The sequence below is a fragment of the Hydra viridissima genome, unplaced genomic scaffold (genome assembly GCF_058129835.1).
Source record: "Hydra viridissima isolate aposymbiotic clone 2 unplaced genomic scaffold, HvirCarnegie_v1 scaffold_6, whole genome shotgun sequence".
Lineage (NCBI taxonomy): Eukaryota > Metazoa > Cnidaria > Hydrozoa > Anthoathecata > Hydridae > Hydra > Hydra viridissima.
Genome location: NW_028324305.1, coordinates 3,426,002 through 3,444,920, shown reverse-complemented (window position 1 = coordinate 3,444,920; position 18,919 = coordinate 3,426,002). Strand labels below are relative to the sequence as shown.

General features: G+C 30.9%; 1 protein-coding gene and 1 pseudogene across 1 annotated transcript; one reads left to right on the top strand and one right to left on the bottom strand.

Annotated features, from left to right (window-relative positions):
- Nucleotides 1–569: 569 nt before the first annotated feature.
- On the top strand, nt 570–2,149 carry LOC149886658 (uncharacterized). Its single transcript, XM_090091286.1, has 5 exons — nt 570–615; nt 1,311–1,427; nt 1,597–1,699; nt 1,851–1,910; nt 2,025–2,149. Exons 2-5 carry the CDS (start codon nt 1,347–1,349, stop codon nt 2,099–2,101), a joined length of 321 nt encoding a protein of 106 aa, XP_089947412.1. The 5' UTR covers nt 570–615; nt 1,311–1,346; the 3' UTR covers nt 2,102–2,149.
- A 12,856-nt stretch (nt 2,150–15,005) lies between these two features.
- Nucleotides 15,006–17,667, bottom strand: LOC149886657 (uncharacterized; annotated as a pseudogene).
- Between the last annotated feature and the right edge of the window lie 1,252 nt (nt 17,668–18,919).

Here is an 18,919-nt window from a genome sequence, read left to right as displayed (position 1 = left end):
TTAATATTTTGTTTAAAAACGCATCAACTGGTTACTTCAATGAGAAAAACAAAACTTTAATGAAGTGGTGCTGCATACAGTAAGCCAAGAGTTAAGTTATTGTGATAGAGCAAACTAGACTCAATGTTCAGATATTTTGGTTGAATTAAAAAAACAGCTATAAATGATATTCTTACGCATGGGTCAATCTTTAAAGATAACTGATCTTTACAAGATAAACTACTTATAAAGATGTCTCTACTGATTGATCAGCATCATAACAATATTAAGGATTGATAAAATGAAATGAAGAGAAAAAATTTAAATAAGGATTTTAGGATGATTTCACGAGAAAGTCGACTTTTAGTCGATTAGTAGGAGACCCATAGTTGATTAAATCAACTATTCAATTTTTCAAAGTCGACTAATTTCGACTTTCGACACGTCCAATTTTAGTCGATTTAGTCGATTTAGTCGAATTCGATAAAGACACTAATTAAAATATCCATTGATTAAAGGTGAGTTTTTGTTATTTATAATAATCCTTTCGGATCCAGGCTCAAAATTTTTCATAAATAAGTTTTCGCAACATCATTTAGAGGAGTGCCAAACCAACAGATAACAAGTCAAAGGAAGGTAGGGAAAATATTCTGTATTTCTCTTGTAAACGATCATTAAAATTACGCATCGGCGATTTGATTTTCCGTTACTAATTAGTGATAACGAATAAAGGACAAACTTCTATACCAGTTGTTTGAAATAAATCGAGTTTTAGAATAATTTTTTATATTTAGACCTGTAAAGTTATAAGATTGAAGAAAAATTTTTAGATATCTTACAATTTGTTTCAACCCTTCAAGACATTGCGCAGAATTTCTATTCGATTAAAACCGTTAACCTTATTTTTAAAATCACAAATAAAATTGTCGCACTAAGAAATTTGGTGTTTTAAAAGCTTACAGAGTTCTATTTTAATAAACTTCACAAATTTGTCTTTTATTTGTTATTATTAGTTTACGATGAAAAGTCCGCCGATGCTTAATCGAAATGTTTTAAAAGTAAAAAACTCGTAAAAAAAGGAACAGCAAACAAGTTTAAAAACATTTTTTTTTTATGTCGTTAAAAGTTCGTAGAATAAAAAAAAACTTTGCTTTTTATGATTTTATAAGTAATTAAGTTAAGAATCCTTAGCGAGCTATTCTTCTCATGCTGTATCATTACTGCTCCAAAAATTGGCCGTTGTTAAGGATTCCTAGTTAAAAAATGCTAAGTTTTGATGAAATTTTAGAATTAAAAGTTGAATGAAATTCAATACTTAGATTTTTTTTTAGCCATCTTTTAAACAGCCAAAAACTTGATCAATCACCATGGAGATTGTTTCGATCCAAGTAGTTATTTTGACAGCTTTGCTTTCAAGTGTTGTTGCTGTCCCAACCTTTGAATTTGTTGTAAGTTATCAAGCTTACTCAGAGATAACGAAAGGGATTTGAGATCCTAAGAATGTCAATTTAACTAATGCTGTATTAAAATATAGATCTGTTGAAGCTTGCATAATGCTATATGCTGGTAGAGTTCTTTTTTGTTCCATCTTAACTTTTTGTTAAATCAAATATTTAGTGTCCTGCTGGAACTGAACTGAAAGGACGAAGGGATTGGACTGATCAGATGCCAGTTGGAACAGCATTTGCTGGTTTTTCTTGCTGCCCTGTGGGATATTCAAGTAAGGATGATAATTAATAATGTAATTTGTTGTGCGCATTTTGTACTAAATATAATATGCTTTTTACTTGTCAGTGAAGGCGTCTCAAACAAAATAAGAACTTTAAAAAAATGTTTGGTCACTCAAAATTTTTCCCAATTTCTTTTTGTAGGTTTTCTTTATGTCAACGAAAACTACTTTTGCTGTGAAACTGGTTCCGGTGCAACTTGCTGTAAGAAGTTTATTTTTAAGATTTATGTTTTCTTGAGATTGTGATGGCTTTTTGATGATTTAAATGATAAAACCTTTTCAGCATATTTAGGTGCAACATTTTTTTTTTTTTAAGTGAGTAACAGATGCAGCTGCAACAGCGGAACATTAAAGGGCGGAGTTATTCCGACTATAAACAAAATTAGCAACTAAATGACATTTCGCATGTATATTAAACTGGAATAAATATTATTAAAAATTTTTAAATGATTTTTTTCTTTGATTTGTTGTCATTCATCAATTTCACATGACGTCAATTAAATTGTGTCATTTTACAATACGTCAATTTAACCTAATTTAGGCAGCATGTTTTCTAGTCGTTATTTACAAATATTTGGAGATGAAAATAAAATTTACGTTATGTTAGAGTCACATTTACTAAAATAAACCACGAGTTTTATTTAACGAGTTTACAAATAAACTAGGCCTTTAAAAGCAAATTTTTTACGGGAAAAACCTTTTGTTGGAACAAATTCACTAAATGAAATATGTATACGATCAATATATAAATCATATAATATAAATTACAATTCACAGCAGGTAATAGTTTAGTTAATCATGATACTTTTACTGCCAATTATGTTTCCTTTTAATAAAGTGTAAATTTCGTCGTAAATATTAATGATCGGAATTGCATATCATGTAAGAGACTATAAATTACTAAATGCATATCCACTAATCACAAATAGCTTACTTTTTAAATATTTGTAAAATGAATTCTAAAAGAAGGATTTTCAGTCACCAAGTAAATTTTATTTTAATTGATCGAATAGATAAGATGAACTTATGTTGAACAAAGAAAATGCTATTAATAAAACAACAGCATGCGTTATTATAACAGTATTGCATATCTCCTAGCTTTTTTGTTAAATCTCTTAAAGTTTTATTTGTTTTATAGCATCTAAAAATAAATTGTCATGCAACAATAAAATATATGATTATAATATTCAAATAATATAATCATATACTTAACGTTGCTTGACAGTTTTTAGTCGAAATATTTGAATGAAAAATTTTATTCAAACATTTCAACTAAATCAACATTTTTAGTCGACTTAATCGATTTTAAAAATGAATTAGTCGCATTTGGTCGATTTTGAAAAATATATTAATCGATTTAGTCGATAGTCGAATAATTTCAAAATCGTAACAACACTAATTTTAATCCGGCTGTCAAAGAGGAGAGTGGGAATATCGGGGAGAGTGGGAATAAAGTGTGAAAAACGGAGAAAGTGGGAATAACGTTTTTTACAGTTGATCACTACTTTTTATTTCAATCGCATATGTTAAAGTTTTGATTGGCTGAAAAATGAACCGCTGTAGTACCTCCACACCCTTCTCGACATTAAACCATCCAACAATTACTGCGGTTCTAATATTTTTAAAAATTTACGTTTACTTTTTGTTTGTTTGTAACTAGTAATATGAATTAAACCCCAAAGAAAGTCATATATGTTATATTAACTTCTCTATCGTTCTTTGATATTTAATTTTCTTAAGTTACTTTAAAGAAGAGCTCTGTACGTTTAATTTCACTGCTGGCTTAAATGATAATTCTTCAATTTCATTGTCGCGATTTAGTGACATTAGCTGACTATTTTGAAAGCATGGCTTCATGTCAGATGGCTTTGACAGATGATTGTTGCAAATCTTTTTTTTAAATCTTAACTTAACAAGAAAGCATAATCTGCAGTTATTTGATATTTTTTCGGGGATAGAATTTTTAATATCGAGATTAAAATTATATTGGGTGAGTTTCATTCTTTTGATCTTCATACAAAAAAAAATAAGGCGTTTTCACCTAAAAATCAAAAACATGCTTCTAATAGTATTTTAATCTCAAATTATCAAAACTTTGCGTCATCATCTTAGGCCAGAAAAAGGAGTAAACCTGCAAAAGGCATTTTACAGGATGACTCCTTTTCCTGGCTTTAAGTGATGACACACGTCTTTTGATTTTACCACTTGTGTTTAAATGCTCAGAAAAGAGGTTTAACTTTTAATCGGACAGTGAGGGCGGCATTTTTAACAAATAGAAGATTTAATGTTTCTTAGTTGGTTTAACTGTTAGTTTGTTTGTATTATGTAGCTGTAGTAAGGTTTAGGATTTAGGGAGGCATGGGTCTAGTATTATTTGTGAAAGGGCCGTACTCAGTAAATTCTGTTACAACGTAACTCAATAAACGTTCTATTAGTGTGTAATGGTTAGCCCTCTTTCATTCGTAACGTTTATAAAATGCAAATAGTTCTCTCTTACTCTACTTGTAGCGTTCGATACTGTTTTTATCAACTGTTCCTCTTTCTGTTTTTCCTTTTTATACAAATATCTCTTCTTTATTTGAAACGGCTAAAAACTTCTGGTTATTCGTCTTTGATTAATATTTTTTCTGACTTCTGTCTCTTTCTTCCTTGTTTCTTTCTCTCTTTTATTCACTCATAAAACTTCTTGTTTATTCAAATATTTTTCAATCACAAGAATTTTCTCTCTTTAAAACTCTTCTTAAACACTTCCTTACAATTCTTTTTTATCTTCTCTTTGAAACTCCGTCTTCCTTCTTTCAACCGTCTCCCTCCTCTCTGTAAAACTCAATTATTTTTTTGAGCTTATATAGTTTTTGGTTGTTTTCGGTTGCGATACCTAATGTTCATTTATTTAAAAGGCCGGTTAATGAGTCTTTGTGTTGACGTCTTTTCCCAGTTGTTTGTTGTTGTTTTTTACTTTTCTTCTTTCCATTTTATCATTAACTTACTTGTAAGTAAATTGCAATCAATATTTTTAATATTTTATTTTTCAAAGTTATTTTAGCACTATTTTACAATTGACAAATTAATACTTACGATGTTATACTTTTACTAAACAAAAAGCAAAAACATAAGTTTACTTGGAGTGGAATACACACCAAGTAAATGCAATGTCTTCGATTTCTTCACTATTAATGTCAAATAGCTCCCACCATGGAGGTCGTAAAGGCAAGTTTATCTATGAAAAAAGGGGAGAAAAAAATAACGTAAAAAATATATCATTAGGAAAGAAAATAATGTATCGATGCTAACACTGTACAAGAAAATAGCATTAGAATAAAACTTCTAAAAATATATATTAAAAAAAACGTAAATATTATATGTAGTACTTAGTACGGTCGTTGTTTATAGTACTTTTCTTCTTTTCGCTTTATCATTTATTTACGTGGCAGGCTAAATAAGTCTCCGTGAGTTCGTCTATCTTTTAGTTGTTGTTTTTAACATAATCCTTTTCACTTTATCATTTATTTGAAGGGTTGACGAGTCATCTTGCGTACGTCTTTTTTGATCGTTATTTTTTTCTTAATTCTCCCACCTCACAGGACTGTCTATTTTAGAGTTTCATGCAAATAAATCAACTATCTCTAATGGAAGAATCATTGAGATCATTTTTGTGATAGTTTGTACGTTTTACTTTACATCAGAAAAAAAAGCTAGAATTCTGCAACTTTAAGTCGGACGACGGTTGTGAAGAACAAACCTGTTAACATTTTTGATAAATGCAGTGAAAAAAGAAATTCTGATAAATGTCAAATGCGCGGTTTTTGGTATTTGTAATCAGGATAAGAAGATCTGCGCATTTCCTCATCAGACCTTTCTCAAATTATTTGGTAAAGCAGTATTAACTTAATGAATAAACTGTGCTCTTAAAAAATAATGAAATATCTCAACTTTTTAGACTTGAGAGCATTTGCGAGCAAGGCCAGTTAACAAATTATAACAGAAACATGAATCCCTCCTTCCACTTAGCTAGCACATGACATAATTTGTGGACGACCCTAAAGTCCAGAAATGGGAGTTTCGAAAAAAATATGTGGAAAAATTTTACAGCCAAATTCAACACATAAATAAAAGAACCTCTTGGATGATCTAGTTAAATAAAATAGTAATACCATACACTCTTCAATATTATATTTACTGAAAATGTATTCGCAATATATACAGCACAAAATTCAACACCAATTACATATAAGAATAACCGTTATAAAAACAAAAAGAATAACGTGGAACATTCTGCGAAGTAGAGTTACCAAAAAATAGAACAAGGTATTTGCAGAATAAAAAAAATCTTATAGAAAACTTTAACAAAAGTACTAATAAAATGGGTTTGATAACCCAGAGTCCTTTAATTCATGGATAAAAAAAAAAGATCTCTTTGAAATCCCGCGCTCATCAAATTCACATACTACAAAAAGTTTTGAAAAAATCGAAATTTTCAAAAATTTTGAATGCGCGATTGGTATCTGATTAAATATACATTTTTTTTAGTAACTATTTTAAATTATTTTCAGCATTAACAGCAGCCTTTGCGAAAGTTTTATTCGGTTTCCAAAGAACAGTTTCAGGCTGTAGCTTTCTTTTTACTTTTTCAGCATATAATCCAACTACTCCTCACAATTCCAGATCTCTCAGATGGACTGGAGTATAAACTAACGGACAATCGTTTAATACAACCGTTTTAACTGCGAAAAACAAATAATTCGATAAATAATCATTTTTTAATAAAGCGAGGAAAATCGATTTTGTATTCGGTACATGAAAGCGGGCATTACGAGGTATCATATTTTAATCGTTTTAATTGAGAAATAAGTTCAGGGTGGAATGCAAGTGCCGAACTTGAAATCAAGGTTTTGTAGTTTGGTGGATAAATCCCTTATTTCTTACATTTCAAATTTTTATGCGAACTGTGACGCTCAATGTTTTTTACGAAGTCATAATAAAATTGAGAAATAAGTTCAGGGTGGAATGCAAGTACCGAACTGAAATCAAGCTTGACTTGAATTTTCAAGATCGACTTTGTCAAGACAGACTTCAATAATAAGCTTGAGCGAATGCGTAAACGAAACTTGAAAGTTTTAAGTTCGTGCTTGTGTAAGACGAACTTGAAAAATAATGAAGGCGTTGAATTCAGGGCGTTTATCGGAAAATGTACTTAACAACCAATAGTAACAATGAGTTTTTTTACGGGAAAAACCTTTCGCTGAAACAAATTCACATAGAGATATTTCTATAATATACGATAAAATAAAAAGTCAATAACATAGTAAAAAAAAAAAAAAGTCTTGCTATGCATTTTTTATTAAAAAAATAAATTCATCTAGGCAATTTCAGTTCCAAATCCTAAGTTGAAGGTAACCAACAGTTGGTCATATATACCATTTAAATGATCAAGACAACCTCTCTTGATTTCTCCATTTTAACAGATTCCATTTGAATATAAATGCATTGGAATGTTCTAGTAAGTTGGGAATGATGGTATATATATATATATATATATATATATATATATATATATATATATATATATATATATATATATATATATATATATATATATATATATATATATATATATATATATATATATATATATATATATTAGGGCTGTTCATGTGAACACAGGAAAAAAAATTTTTTCTCGGATTTGAAAGCATAGTTGTTTATTTTGTGCCATTTGACATAGTAATTGACTGTGCAAAAAATCTTTCCAATCAGATAATGTTTAGGGGGTGCTCAATGACCATAAAGTTTTACGAAAAACGTCAAAAACGTGTAAAAAGTTCCAAAGTTCCAAAAATTTCTAGAACCTGGTTAGTTAGATTTTTTCCACTGAAATATTGTCTGATTGCGTGCTATATAGATTAATTAAAGTGCAGCAGATTAACTGTCATCAGGGCACCAGACTAAAAAATGTCTGCTAGTGTTTAAAACAACTGTGTTTATATCATTTTGTTAAAATTTGTATTCATAATTTTAATACTATTATTTAACTCAATTTAGAATTTGTTCAAACAGAATAAAAAGGTTTACAAGTATAAATATTATTTTTATTTGGAATTTCAGTTTGACAACAAATGTATTAATATTTTGATAGTACCTAACCTTAGTAACCTATTACAGAAAACTAGCATGGTAGTCTGGTAGTGTATTGTTTGTTATTAAGTGCAGATAATAATAATTTCTAATTTGAAAATATTTATTTAATTTCTTTAGTAATAATTATTGTAATATATTGCTGCAGCTGCATAAACCAACAACTGAATGATAAGTTTGTATAATATGGTATTGAGTTTTGATTTTCTCATAATATTTCAGTTATCATTGAAATGGCAGCATCATCTCGTGTTGCTATCTCTACACGACTTCAAACCAAAATCTTTTTAATTGGACAACCAGAGCCAAATCTACCAAGATAAAGTTCTTCCCTTAACATCTGATGTTTTAAAAACATTTTTTTATCATCTTTATTCAACCAAAAAGTCAGTGCCTGAAAGTCTTAAAACAACTGTTGATGAACTGATTTTTATTTGGAATAAAGCCCGTATTCCGACAGCATTTCATCCGAATGTAGTCTTAAAGTTGAAAACTTTAGTCCAGGAATTTAAATTAATAAAAAAAAATAAATCCAGATTGTCAGATTCTCAGAAATCGAGAGAGAAATCATTTACAGACACCATTGGCCTACTTTTTGACATTGCCCACAAGGATGCTGAAACCATGATCAGAATTGAAGAAGATAAAGAATTTTTATTGGATCAGAGATGTCAGAGAAAAATGGTGATGTTTGGAGAGGACAAAGAACTTTCAAAATTAGAAAGAAATGAAGCAAGGAAACAAGCAGAGAGAGGACGAAAGCTAAAAGAAGAGCAAAGACAATCTGGTGCGAGTGCAATAGTTCCTGTTATTGAACCTTTACATGACGAAAGTTATAGTGATGACAACGATAACGATGCTGTTGATAATGACAAAATGGTTGATAGAGATTTTGAGATAGAAATCCCTGTTTATTACAGACAACAAGTCAGTAAAGCAAGTTCTTCAGGGTCAGCTGAATCAAGTTTAGCAAGTACTCCAAAACGACAATGTATCTTAGATACAATTCTTGACTCGCCTGATGTTTCATCAACATTAGACAGAATTAATCTATCTGACACAAAATTTACTATACTAGCAGCAGCAATTGCAAGGGCTGGTGGACAGAACCTCGATGATGGATCATTGTCACGTTCTACAGTCCGTAGAAAACGAACCTATCATCGATCAAATATTGAAGCCACTGTTCGAACTGAATTCTGCGATTTGGACAAACCACCATTAATCGTCCACTGGGATGGCAAACTGATGATAGATCGTACAAATTCTGCAGCCCCTAAAGCAAATGTTGACCGGCTATCTGTAGGTGTGACAGGTCACAATGTTAACAAAATACTTGGAATAGCAAAACTGTCAGCTGGAACTGGAGAAGCCCAAGCAAAAGCAGTTATTCATCTGCTTAATTTCTGGGACATAATTGGTGATGTTATTGGAATGAGTTTTGATACTACAGCCTCTAACACTGGCTCCAAAAATGGTGCATGTGTAGTTCTAGAGAAACATATAGGTAGAAATTTGTTATATTTCGCTTGCAGACACCATGTTCATGAGATCATTGTAGCAGGAGTGTTTGGATCACTATTTGGACCATCATCTGGTCCCAACATACCTCTTTTCCAGAGATTTCAGCAATATTGGCCCAAAGTTAATCAAGGAAATTTCAAACCTCTCGATGACATTCGAATGAAAATACCCCTAGTGCAAGAACTACAAAATGAAGTGATTGCATTCCTCAAAGAAAACCTGCATGTTAAAATGCCAAGGGATGACTACAAAGAAATCATGGATCTCTGTCTGTTAATACTTGGAAAACTGCCTGATCAAGAAGAGAAAAATTAACATTTCAAGATCCCTGGTGCTTATCACATGGCTCGCTGGATGGCCAAGGTTATTTATTGTTTTAAGATTTATTTATTTCGTGAAGAGTTCAAGTTGACCACAAAAGAGGAAAAAAATCTCTGTGAATTTTGCTTATTTGCTAGTCTGGTTTATGTAAAATCTTGGATATCATGCACAAATGCCAGCGATGCTCCAGTTAATGACTTGTTTCTGTTTCAGCAACTTAAGCAGTTTGCAGTTGTGAATAAAACGATTTCCAAAGCAGCAGTCAAGAACTTTCAAAACCATTTGTGGTACCTTTCACCAGAATTGGTCCCACTAGCTTTGTTTTCAAACAAACTTCAAACGGAAGAGAAGCGAAAAATGATTTCCAACATGAAATTTCACGGTGAGAACTGGTCTGAAAGGTTGATCAAATTAAAGAACATTGAAAGTCTAGAGAAGAAATCTCTGGACATGCTGGTGACATCAGTTTCAGCAAGTGCGTTGCGGTCAATGAAGGTTGATATTGATTTTCTGTTCAACAACGATCCAGCTACCTGGAATTATTCCCCAGAATACCAAGAAGGAAAATATTTAGTATATTCATTGAAAGTAGTAAATGATGCTGCCGAACGATCTGTGGCTTTAATGTCGATGTTTAATGAATCGATTACAAGGAATGAATCTGAAATGCAGAGGTTAATTCAGGTGGTTGAGGATCACAGAAAGCGAGTGCCAGATGCCAGAAAGTGTACTCTGAAGAGTTATAGTCCTCGCTAGCATTAACATTGCACGAACTATAACATTACGATAATTAAATGTTAATTGCTCATATGTTTTTTTGTTTATAATTCGTATTTTAATCAATGACAAAGAGTCAAAAATCCTAGTGTTTTATTTTGGAAAAATTCTGATATAACAAAAACCGCAGAACTTTAGTCGTATTGCAGTATTTTATTTCATTAATTTCTCTGCTAATAAACCAGTCTAAAGTGGATGTGGATTGTAATTTGTATTCAGAATTTAATATTTAGAGATAATTAAAACTGATCAAATCTGAAAAATCTAATTAACCGGGTTTTAGAAATTTGTGGAACTTTGTTACTTTTTCCATGTTTTTCACATTTTTCGTAAAACTTTATGGTCATTGAGCACCCCCTAAACATTATCTGATTGGAAAGATTTTTTGCACAGTCAATTACTATGTAAAATGGCACAAAATAAACAACTATGCAATCAAATCTGAAAAAAAAAATTTTTTTGGACAGCCCTAATATATATATATATATATATATATATATATATATATATATATATATATATATATATATATATAATAAAACAATTTTTTCTTGGTTTTTGAATAGGATAAGCTTTTTTAATTTCTGCTTAAACTTTTTTCCAGTTAGTTTGGCAGTTTGTTCTTTACCCAGGTGATTAAGACTTGAGTTTGAAGTTTTGTATAGTTTTCTGAAATAAGTTTAGTCTGAAAATAAACAGTTATCAGTTATAGCTGAGTCGAACCTTTTGAGAAGCTCGTTCATTACTTATTTTTGTATTAAAAAATTTGATAATAGATTATGAGTTTCAATTTAAGATGCTTTTACATGCGTTTTTATCTTAAACTATAGAGTGATTATTCCTAATCTTTAGGAGTTAATTATCAACGTTCAAAGATATAAACTTACGCCTTTTTTTTTATTATTCTTCGTTAAAACTTTAAATATCATTTCCTTATTAGAACACCAGCAACAAGTGCAGGAGGTTTATTTGATGAAGACTTAAAAATATTGGATGGAGATTAGAGTGATAAAAATGAGCATAATGACGACGGTCATGATGAAGATAAGATAAAATCAAAAAAAGCAGGGAGAAAAGCAAAAAACTGAAACTGAAAAAGTGTATTTACCTTAATCATACTCACAAAAGTTAGGGGGGAAAAAAATTCATTTAATGTGGAAAACTAAGAGCTTAATCTTGACAGACGATCAGCTTAAACTTTAAGAGAATGATTGTCTTCCAAGCCAATTTCTTGACATGAGTTCAACCTTTAAGTGTTTAAAGCTTTTTTTTTCAGATAAGTTGCTGTAAATAATTTTAGATGAATCAAATTTACATTCGATACAGACAAATATTAGTAAGCCAGTAAAACCAAATCTGTCAGAACTGAGATAATATATTGGCATAATTATTTGCATGTCAGTATTACGACTGCCTTATGTGTGGTCTTATTGGTGCCCAGAGTTTGAAGCTAGTATTGTTTAAACTGTATGACATTATAGATTTGAGCAATTTGACAGTTAAATAATTTCAATGCAAATTTGCCAGTTAATTCACTAAACACTTACCTTAAGAAATCCTTTTCATTATAGACTGTATAAATATAGATAACTTATTAATAATCTGATTTTAAAGAGTTCTTTGGTTCTATGGTTAGGGTTTGGGTTAGGTTCAATTAACTTAAAACAAGTTTAACTTAGCAATGTTTTGTTATATATGGCTTTTATATATATATCATGGCTTTGAATTTCATAAGTTCAAAAGACCTCACTAAACTGTTACTGCCCATGAAAATATTGTCGGAATATGTTTTATAAAACCATGTTTAAACCATATTTCAATAATCATCATCATCATCTTTATCATCATCATCATCTTTATCATCATCATCATCTTTATCATCATCATCATCATCATCATCATCATCATCATCATCATCTTTATCATCATCATCATCTTTATCATCATCATCATCATCATCATCATCATCATCATCATCATCATCATCATCATCATCATTATCATCATCATCATCATCATCATCATCATCTTCATCATCATCATCATCTTCATCATCATCATCATCATCATCAAGTTCTATGGTTCCTCTGGAAGCTTAATTGTCAGTAGACGAACATTTATTAGCTACTTAAGTTAGTCATTTTTTAAAGGAGTATATTCCTTTAAAAAATGGCTAACTTAAGTAGCTAATAAATGAGGGTTTTAAAATATTTCTATTCAATGGAGTTAAAGGATTTGCCTGTAAATTTGAAATTTATTCTGCTCAAGAAAACAAAAGGACAGATCAACCAGGTCTCCGAGCTTGTGCAAATGTTGCGTTAAGATTATCTACCATTATCCCAGTAAACCCAAATTACATACTGTACTTTGATAATTATTATATCTGTCCTATTCTATTAGCATATCTAGAACCCATATTAGCATATTTATGACCACCATAATGCCCTTTTTCAAAATAAATTAAGGAATAAGATAGACATTAACTGTCCATTTGTTATTAAAAAGTTAAACCGTCACATGGAAGGTGTTGATTTAATGGATGCCATAATTGCCAGGCACAAACTTTTATTGAAAATCAAAAAATGGCATTTTCTTTTTTATCACTTTATTGACATGACAGCAGCAAATTCATGGATTCTTTATGATAGAGTTTTAAAACCTAATGAAAATCACCAAGAAAAAGTAACTTTAAAATATCATTTTCAAAATTTGTTTAAACGAACAGACATCAAAAATACAAAGACACGTATTTTGATGTCTGTAAGTTTAAAAAAAAACAGAAAAAGTTATTCATTTAAGGATTATGTTATGTTGTACTCTAAAACACAGTAAATAAAAGGTTTTCAGCACAAAGAATTTTTTTTTAACTCTGGTAAAATCAATTTCAGACTATTAACTCTGGTAAAATCAATTTCAGACTATTAACTCTGGTAAAATCAATTTCAGACTATTCTAAAAGTTTAGTCTGAGAATTACTTCAACAAAGTTAAGCTGTACCCAAATTTACATTAACTGGTTGTAATCCAAACATGCCAAGAAATGTGACATTTAACTCTACATTGTGTGACAACCAACCCCACGGTTAGGGCTGGTTGTCACACAGAAGACGTCTTTTAGAAATTATTTTACAGAACAATTGTTTTATTCAATGTCACGAAAACTATTCACCAGAGTTATCGCAAAAAAATAAATCACCAAATTAGAAATTGATATGATTAAAAATAAAGCATACGCAGTGTTAAATCTAAAAAGTGAGACAACTAACCCCGCTCCTCCCGAATCTAATTCTCTTTAATCAAAAAACTGCTCAATCTCAAACGGTTGCATTTTTCCCAACATTGCGTGCAAAAAAAATTTCTGAGGAATTTCTTAATCAATGTGTTTTTTGTTGTTTTTTTTTAATGAAAGCAGCCTTAGAAAATATAAACTTCGTGGAAGACGCACTTTCTTCACTTCTGAAAAATCTTATAATAAGCTCTTTGAAAATTCTTATTTTTGAATATTCTTACTTTTCAATTTAGCAAAAGTTATTAATTTGTAATTTCATTGCACACCATTTAATAGTTCGAATTAAATGACAACGAACGATTCAATTCATAAAGACATTGTTGAAAAATGATCCTAATGGGAGACGAGTCAAATGCTCATGTGAAACGCGAAAAATTCACCATCTTTGTAAAAGCCGCTTTGGTCTTCGGTGCAAGTGGTTTTGTAGTTTGGTGGATAAATCCCTAATTTCTTATATTTCAAATTTTTATGCGAACTGTGACACTCAATGTTTTTTACGAAGTCATATTAAAATTTCGAGCAGCAATTGAGAATACTAAAAGTTATTTATTGCGTATTTAAAGTTTTTATATTAATTTATACTTTTGTAAGCATTAGTTTGAAACGTTTTTTTTTTTTTCTTAAGTATATTTGTAACAGTTTAAAATTTGAGCGATACATTTATCCATGCATACATGCATACATGCATACATGCATACATGCATACATGCATACATGCATACATGCATACATGCATACATGCATACATGCATACATGCATACATGCATACATGCATACATGCATACATGCATACATGCATACATGCATACATGCATACATGCATACATGCATACATGCATACATGCATACATGCATACATGCATACATGCATACATCCATATATGCATACATACATACAAATAGACATACGTACATAGTGAGCTTTCACTTATATACATTGAGCATTTTGAAGCAAATTGTTTAAAATAAAGAAAACAAGTAAAATTAGATTATGAGTTAAACCCTGTTCCATCAGTTTGTTCTGAAGAAAATTCGTTTTATCTTCTATAATGTTTCAATTTTGCAACTATGGTAAACCACCAACTCAGCAAGATTCTACCATCCCAAGTGTTGGAAAGTATTCAAACTACTGTTATTTTAGGTATGCAAGCCCCGCCTCATACCCCATGTAAGGTACCAGGTTTCATAAATGCTTTCTCTACAATACGATATCAAGATTTTAATATTTAACAAATAAAAATTAAACTCATTTCATAATTTATTCTGTAATAGGTCCTTCTTGCTATTAAAAAGAGGCATTATCGCTCTATTTTCTGCTCTTGCTCGGATAAAACCATCTCTTCTCTTAAAAACAAGGACTGTTTCAGAAGCTGCACCGCATAAAAAAAGCTAGTTGTTTTAAAATCTATTTTCATAACAGTAACTATATCTTATATTTTTTTCAATCAAAATATATTGTTAAGCATAAGGAAAATTAATTTTACCTCCTTAAATGCTCTCTCAACTCCTTGTGGACATTCCAAGAATTTTTTTAAAATCATTATTGTTTATTTGACAGGTTAAGATGGGTTGATAAGCTTCTTTCCATGTTTTAAGGTCAATAAATGTGGTTGCATGCCAGTTTAATTTTGGAATCTTGGATGTCTGGGAGTTAGGCTTTCCATATTTTGATGTTTTCTAATTCCCAGAATTTTATTAGCAGCAAAATTCCTTTCAATCTAGTCTTAGCTGCAAAGTAATGTTTGCAATAAGACTTCAGAATGAGAATACCTTGCTGAAGATCTTACATACTTTTCAATAATCTTCTGTATATTTTTATCTTAAAGTTTGATAAGGGTGAGTTGGTTCAAGATGTGTCGTGCCCTCTCTATTAAACTGTGCTTCACTTTGATTTGGAACCACATAGGGAAGTAAACTGATACAAGAAACTTACCAATTAGTTCTAAGTTTTTTAACTCATCTCCCTCTAATCTAGGATTGCATATCCACAATAAAAGTAAGGAAGAATCTGTGTTGAGCCACCTTGGATGGACTGTAGTGCCTCGTTTTTGGTTTACCAAACTTTCAGTAAGAGTTTCTGAAATTACTGTCTGGCATACTTTATAGGCATAACACCTGATGACTAAAAAATGAGACAACTTTAAATTTGTTATTATAGCCATAGTTACATAGCTATCAAATTTAATTTAAAATAAATTTATAAACAATTATATGATATTTAAAAAAATATATTTATTGGTTTTCAATAACATCATTAAAAGCAATTCGACCTAGACAAACTGAAGTCATTGAGGCATAACGTTTTGCCACTTCCGGATCCATTTTGTTAAGACAATTCACGATACGTCGTTTGAGTTGAGGAATGGTTATTGAGTAATTGCTTGCCAATTAGCCTCGTAGACTAAGCGTTTCAACTGACCCCAAAAGTCCTCAATCGGTCGAGCTTCTGGTACATTGGGTGGATTTTTTACCTTTGGCAGGTATTTGATGTTATTGGCATCGAGAAAAGAAACCACTTCATTTGCATAGTGCGAGCTAGCTAAATCTGGCCAGAACAAGTATTCTTCATTTTTATAATATTCATCAATGAAGGGTATTAACCACTTGCGGAGACATCCGATGTATGCTTGTTTGTTGATTGCCTGGCTACTTTCAAAAAACATTGGTTTTGAAGTCCCTTTGGGTGATATAATCAAAGAGACTAGCACCTTTTCCTCGTACTTTTTCTTTCTTTTGAATTTGACGTCGCTAGTTGTAGATGACACGTTGCTAGAATAGAAGCCATCGTTGCCAGCCAATGTTGTATTCGTATATGTGAAATATGATTCGTCATCCAAGACAAAATCAAAATTCCTAAAATTGCGGTATATATGCCGACACAAAGGTTTGATTCGGCTAGTTGGCTTTCGCTTCGATGTGGAATCTTTTTCTTCTTGTAATATCTAATATTTGTCTTGTTTTTAAGAATTTTAGATATATACGATTGGTCACAATTGAATCTACGAGCTACTTGACGTTGTGAAACACCGTGATGATGATCAAATGCTTTTTTCAATTGGTCTATGTGCTTTTTGTCCATTTTTTTCGCCTTTGGACCGCTACCTTTTTTTCGTTGATAGCCTAAATTTTTATCAACACGTTCTAGAGCACGATACATGGTCGCTTTCGATGCTCCTTCATCTAGAAAGTGTTTTACTGTGAAGATTTTCGGCTTTTCCAGATGCGAATTTCTAAATTGGCAAATGCGTTTTCTTAGGTCTTCTTGCAAACTTGTTTTATACGGAGCCATTTTATTTAATATTTTAAAACTATAATATAATTTTAATAGAGTATTAAATTCCCTATAAGTATACTTATTTATTTTAATTGCATGATTATGAATATCATACATATATTGATTTAAATTTTATCTCATTTTTTAGTCATCAGGTGTTATTTCTGATTTGAAGATAAGTCATTTACTATTTCTTCACGAATTTCAATTAAGCCAGGACCTACGGATATTGGCTTGAAATTGTAATTTCTTTCCATTTCAGTCACCTTGGAAAGCAACTACTCTAGGGGTCTAGAAAACCCTGTCTTTGAGGTTGTCTTACCATCAAGCTGTTCTATTAAATGTCGAAGGCAAAGTTCATTTGTGTTATTGTGTTATTAGCCATACTAACTTTCTTTCTAATTTAGCCTCTAAACAATGGATAACACTTCCATTATGACCTACATTTGCAATTGTGCTATCACAACCAATCAACTTTGATATATCTTTAACACCGTACAAAGTAGACCAGTAAAATATTTCATTTGCAATATGTTCAGCAGGTTTAAGCTTTGATTTTTAAGTAATTCTTCTTTTGTTAAATGATGAAGATATTTACTACATTCATCAGTCAAAGTGTGGTGATCTTCCTTTTTAAATTGAGAAAGTCAAAAACGATCGTAAAATCACATGTTCTAAATAATTCCTTCATTTATTTCAGAACATGTGATTTTACGATCGTTTTTGACGGCGTTAACAATGTAGGATCTTCCTTTTTTGAAGTTTTAAGCTTTCTCTCTTTTCCAATAGACCTTTCAGTTTTACCAGTGTGTTTACATATCTTCACCAATCTACTAATTGTTGAGTTTTGCCGTTTAAAAGGCTTTCCAATACTTCTATGAGACTTTCCTTGGTCTGCAGCTTTAATAATTCGTCCAATTTCAATATAAGTAAGCTGTTCTTTAAAATATCAAATGCGTCCATATTATTCCGTTTTTTTAAAGATTTTGTTTATATAAATATTAGTGTATGTATAAACATACCTCTACAGTGGCAAAACTTACAGTGCAGTTCCACTGAAAGATAGTCTTAACTCAGACTTCTAAAGCATTAGTAGTAGCATTGCAAAGTACTTCAAGTTTAAGACCTTCTATTTGAAGGATGTAATAATGTTGTAAACTCACGTTTCCGAAGTGATTTACTAAACTGACATTTTTGAAAGTTACATCAAATGAGTAGCTGCAGATTTGTAAAAGGGATTTTTACGTGAACTATTTTCTACTTCTGAAAAAATATTCCAGATGATATTATTGTTAAAAGTGAACTTTGATTTTTGAAAACTGGGTTTCAAATATTTTACTTCTAATGTTAATCTGAATTCAATTTAAGAAACTGTGAACTATGATATTCAGGAATGTGAGCTAGAAGAAGACAGTAATGAGATTGAATTGGCCTGTCTGTCTGTGCTTACTTAAGTTTCTTCATCTGATGCTCCACGAAACCCTCCTCTCACTTGATGGTGGTTTCCTCTGCATTCCGAGTACTTTAGGACGATGCATTTTTTCACAAAGATATAATTGAAACAACTAGTTGATGAGTTGAATGCCCGGGCTAAACGAGTTAAAGTCACATCTAGAGTAAAAATGGCTTCGGACATTGGTGGAAGCGTCTGTGTGCCTTTGAGGATGACGAAGTACTAAACTTCTCAATTTTTTTTTTTACCCTTTAAAAACTAGTACAACCAGCTACGATTTTAATTTCAACGAGTTTGTAATCTCTTATAAAGAAACCGCAAACAGTTTTCGTTGACATTTTTTTCGATTTTCTATCGGTAATGTTGAAGGGTGCTCTGAATGGTAGTCAAAGGAATAGGGACACAATAATTTTAAACACATTTTTTTGAGAATAAAAT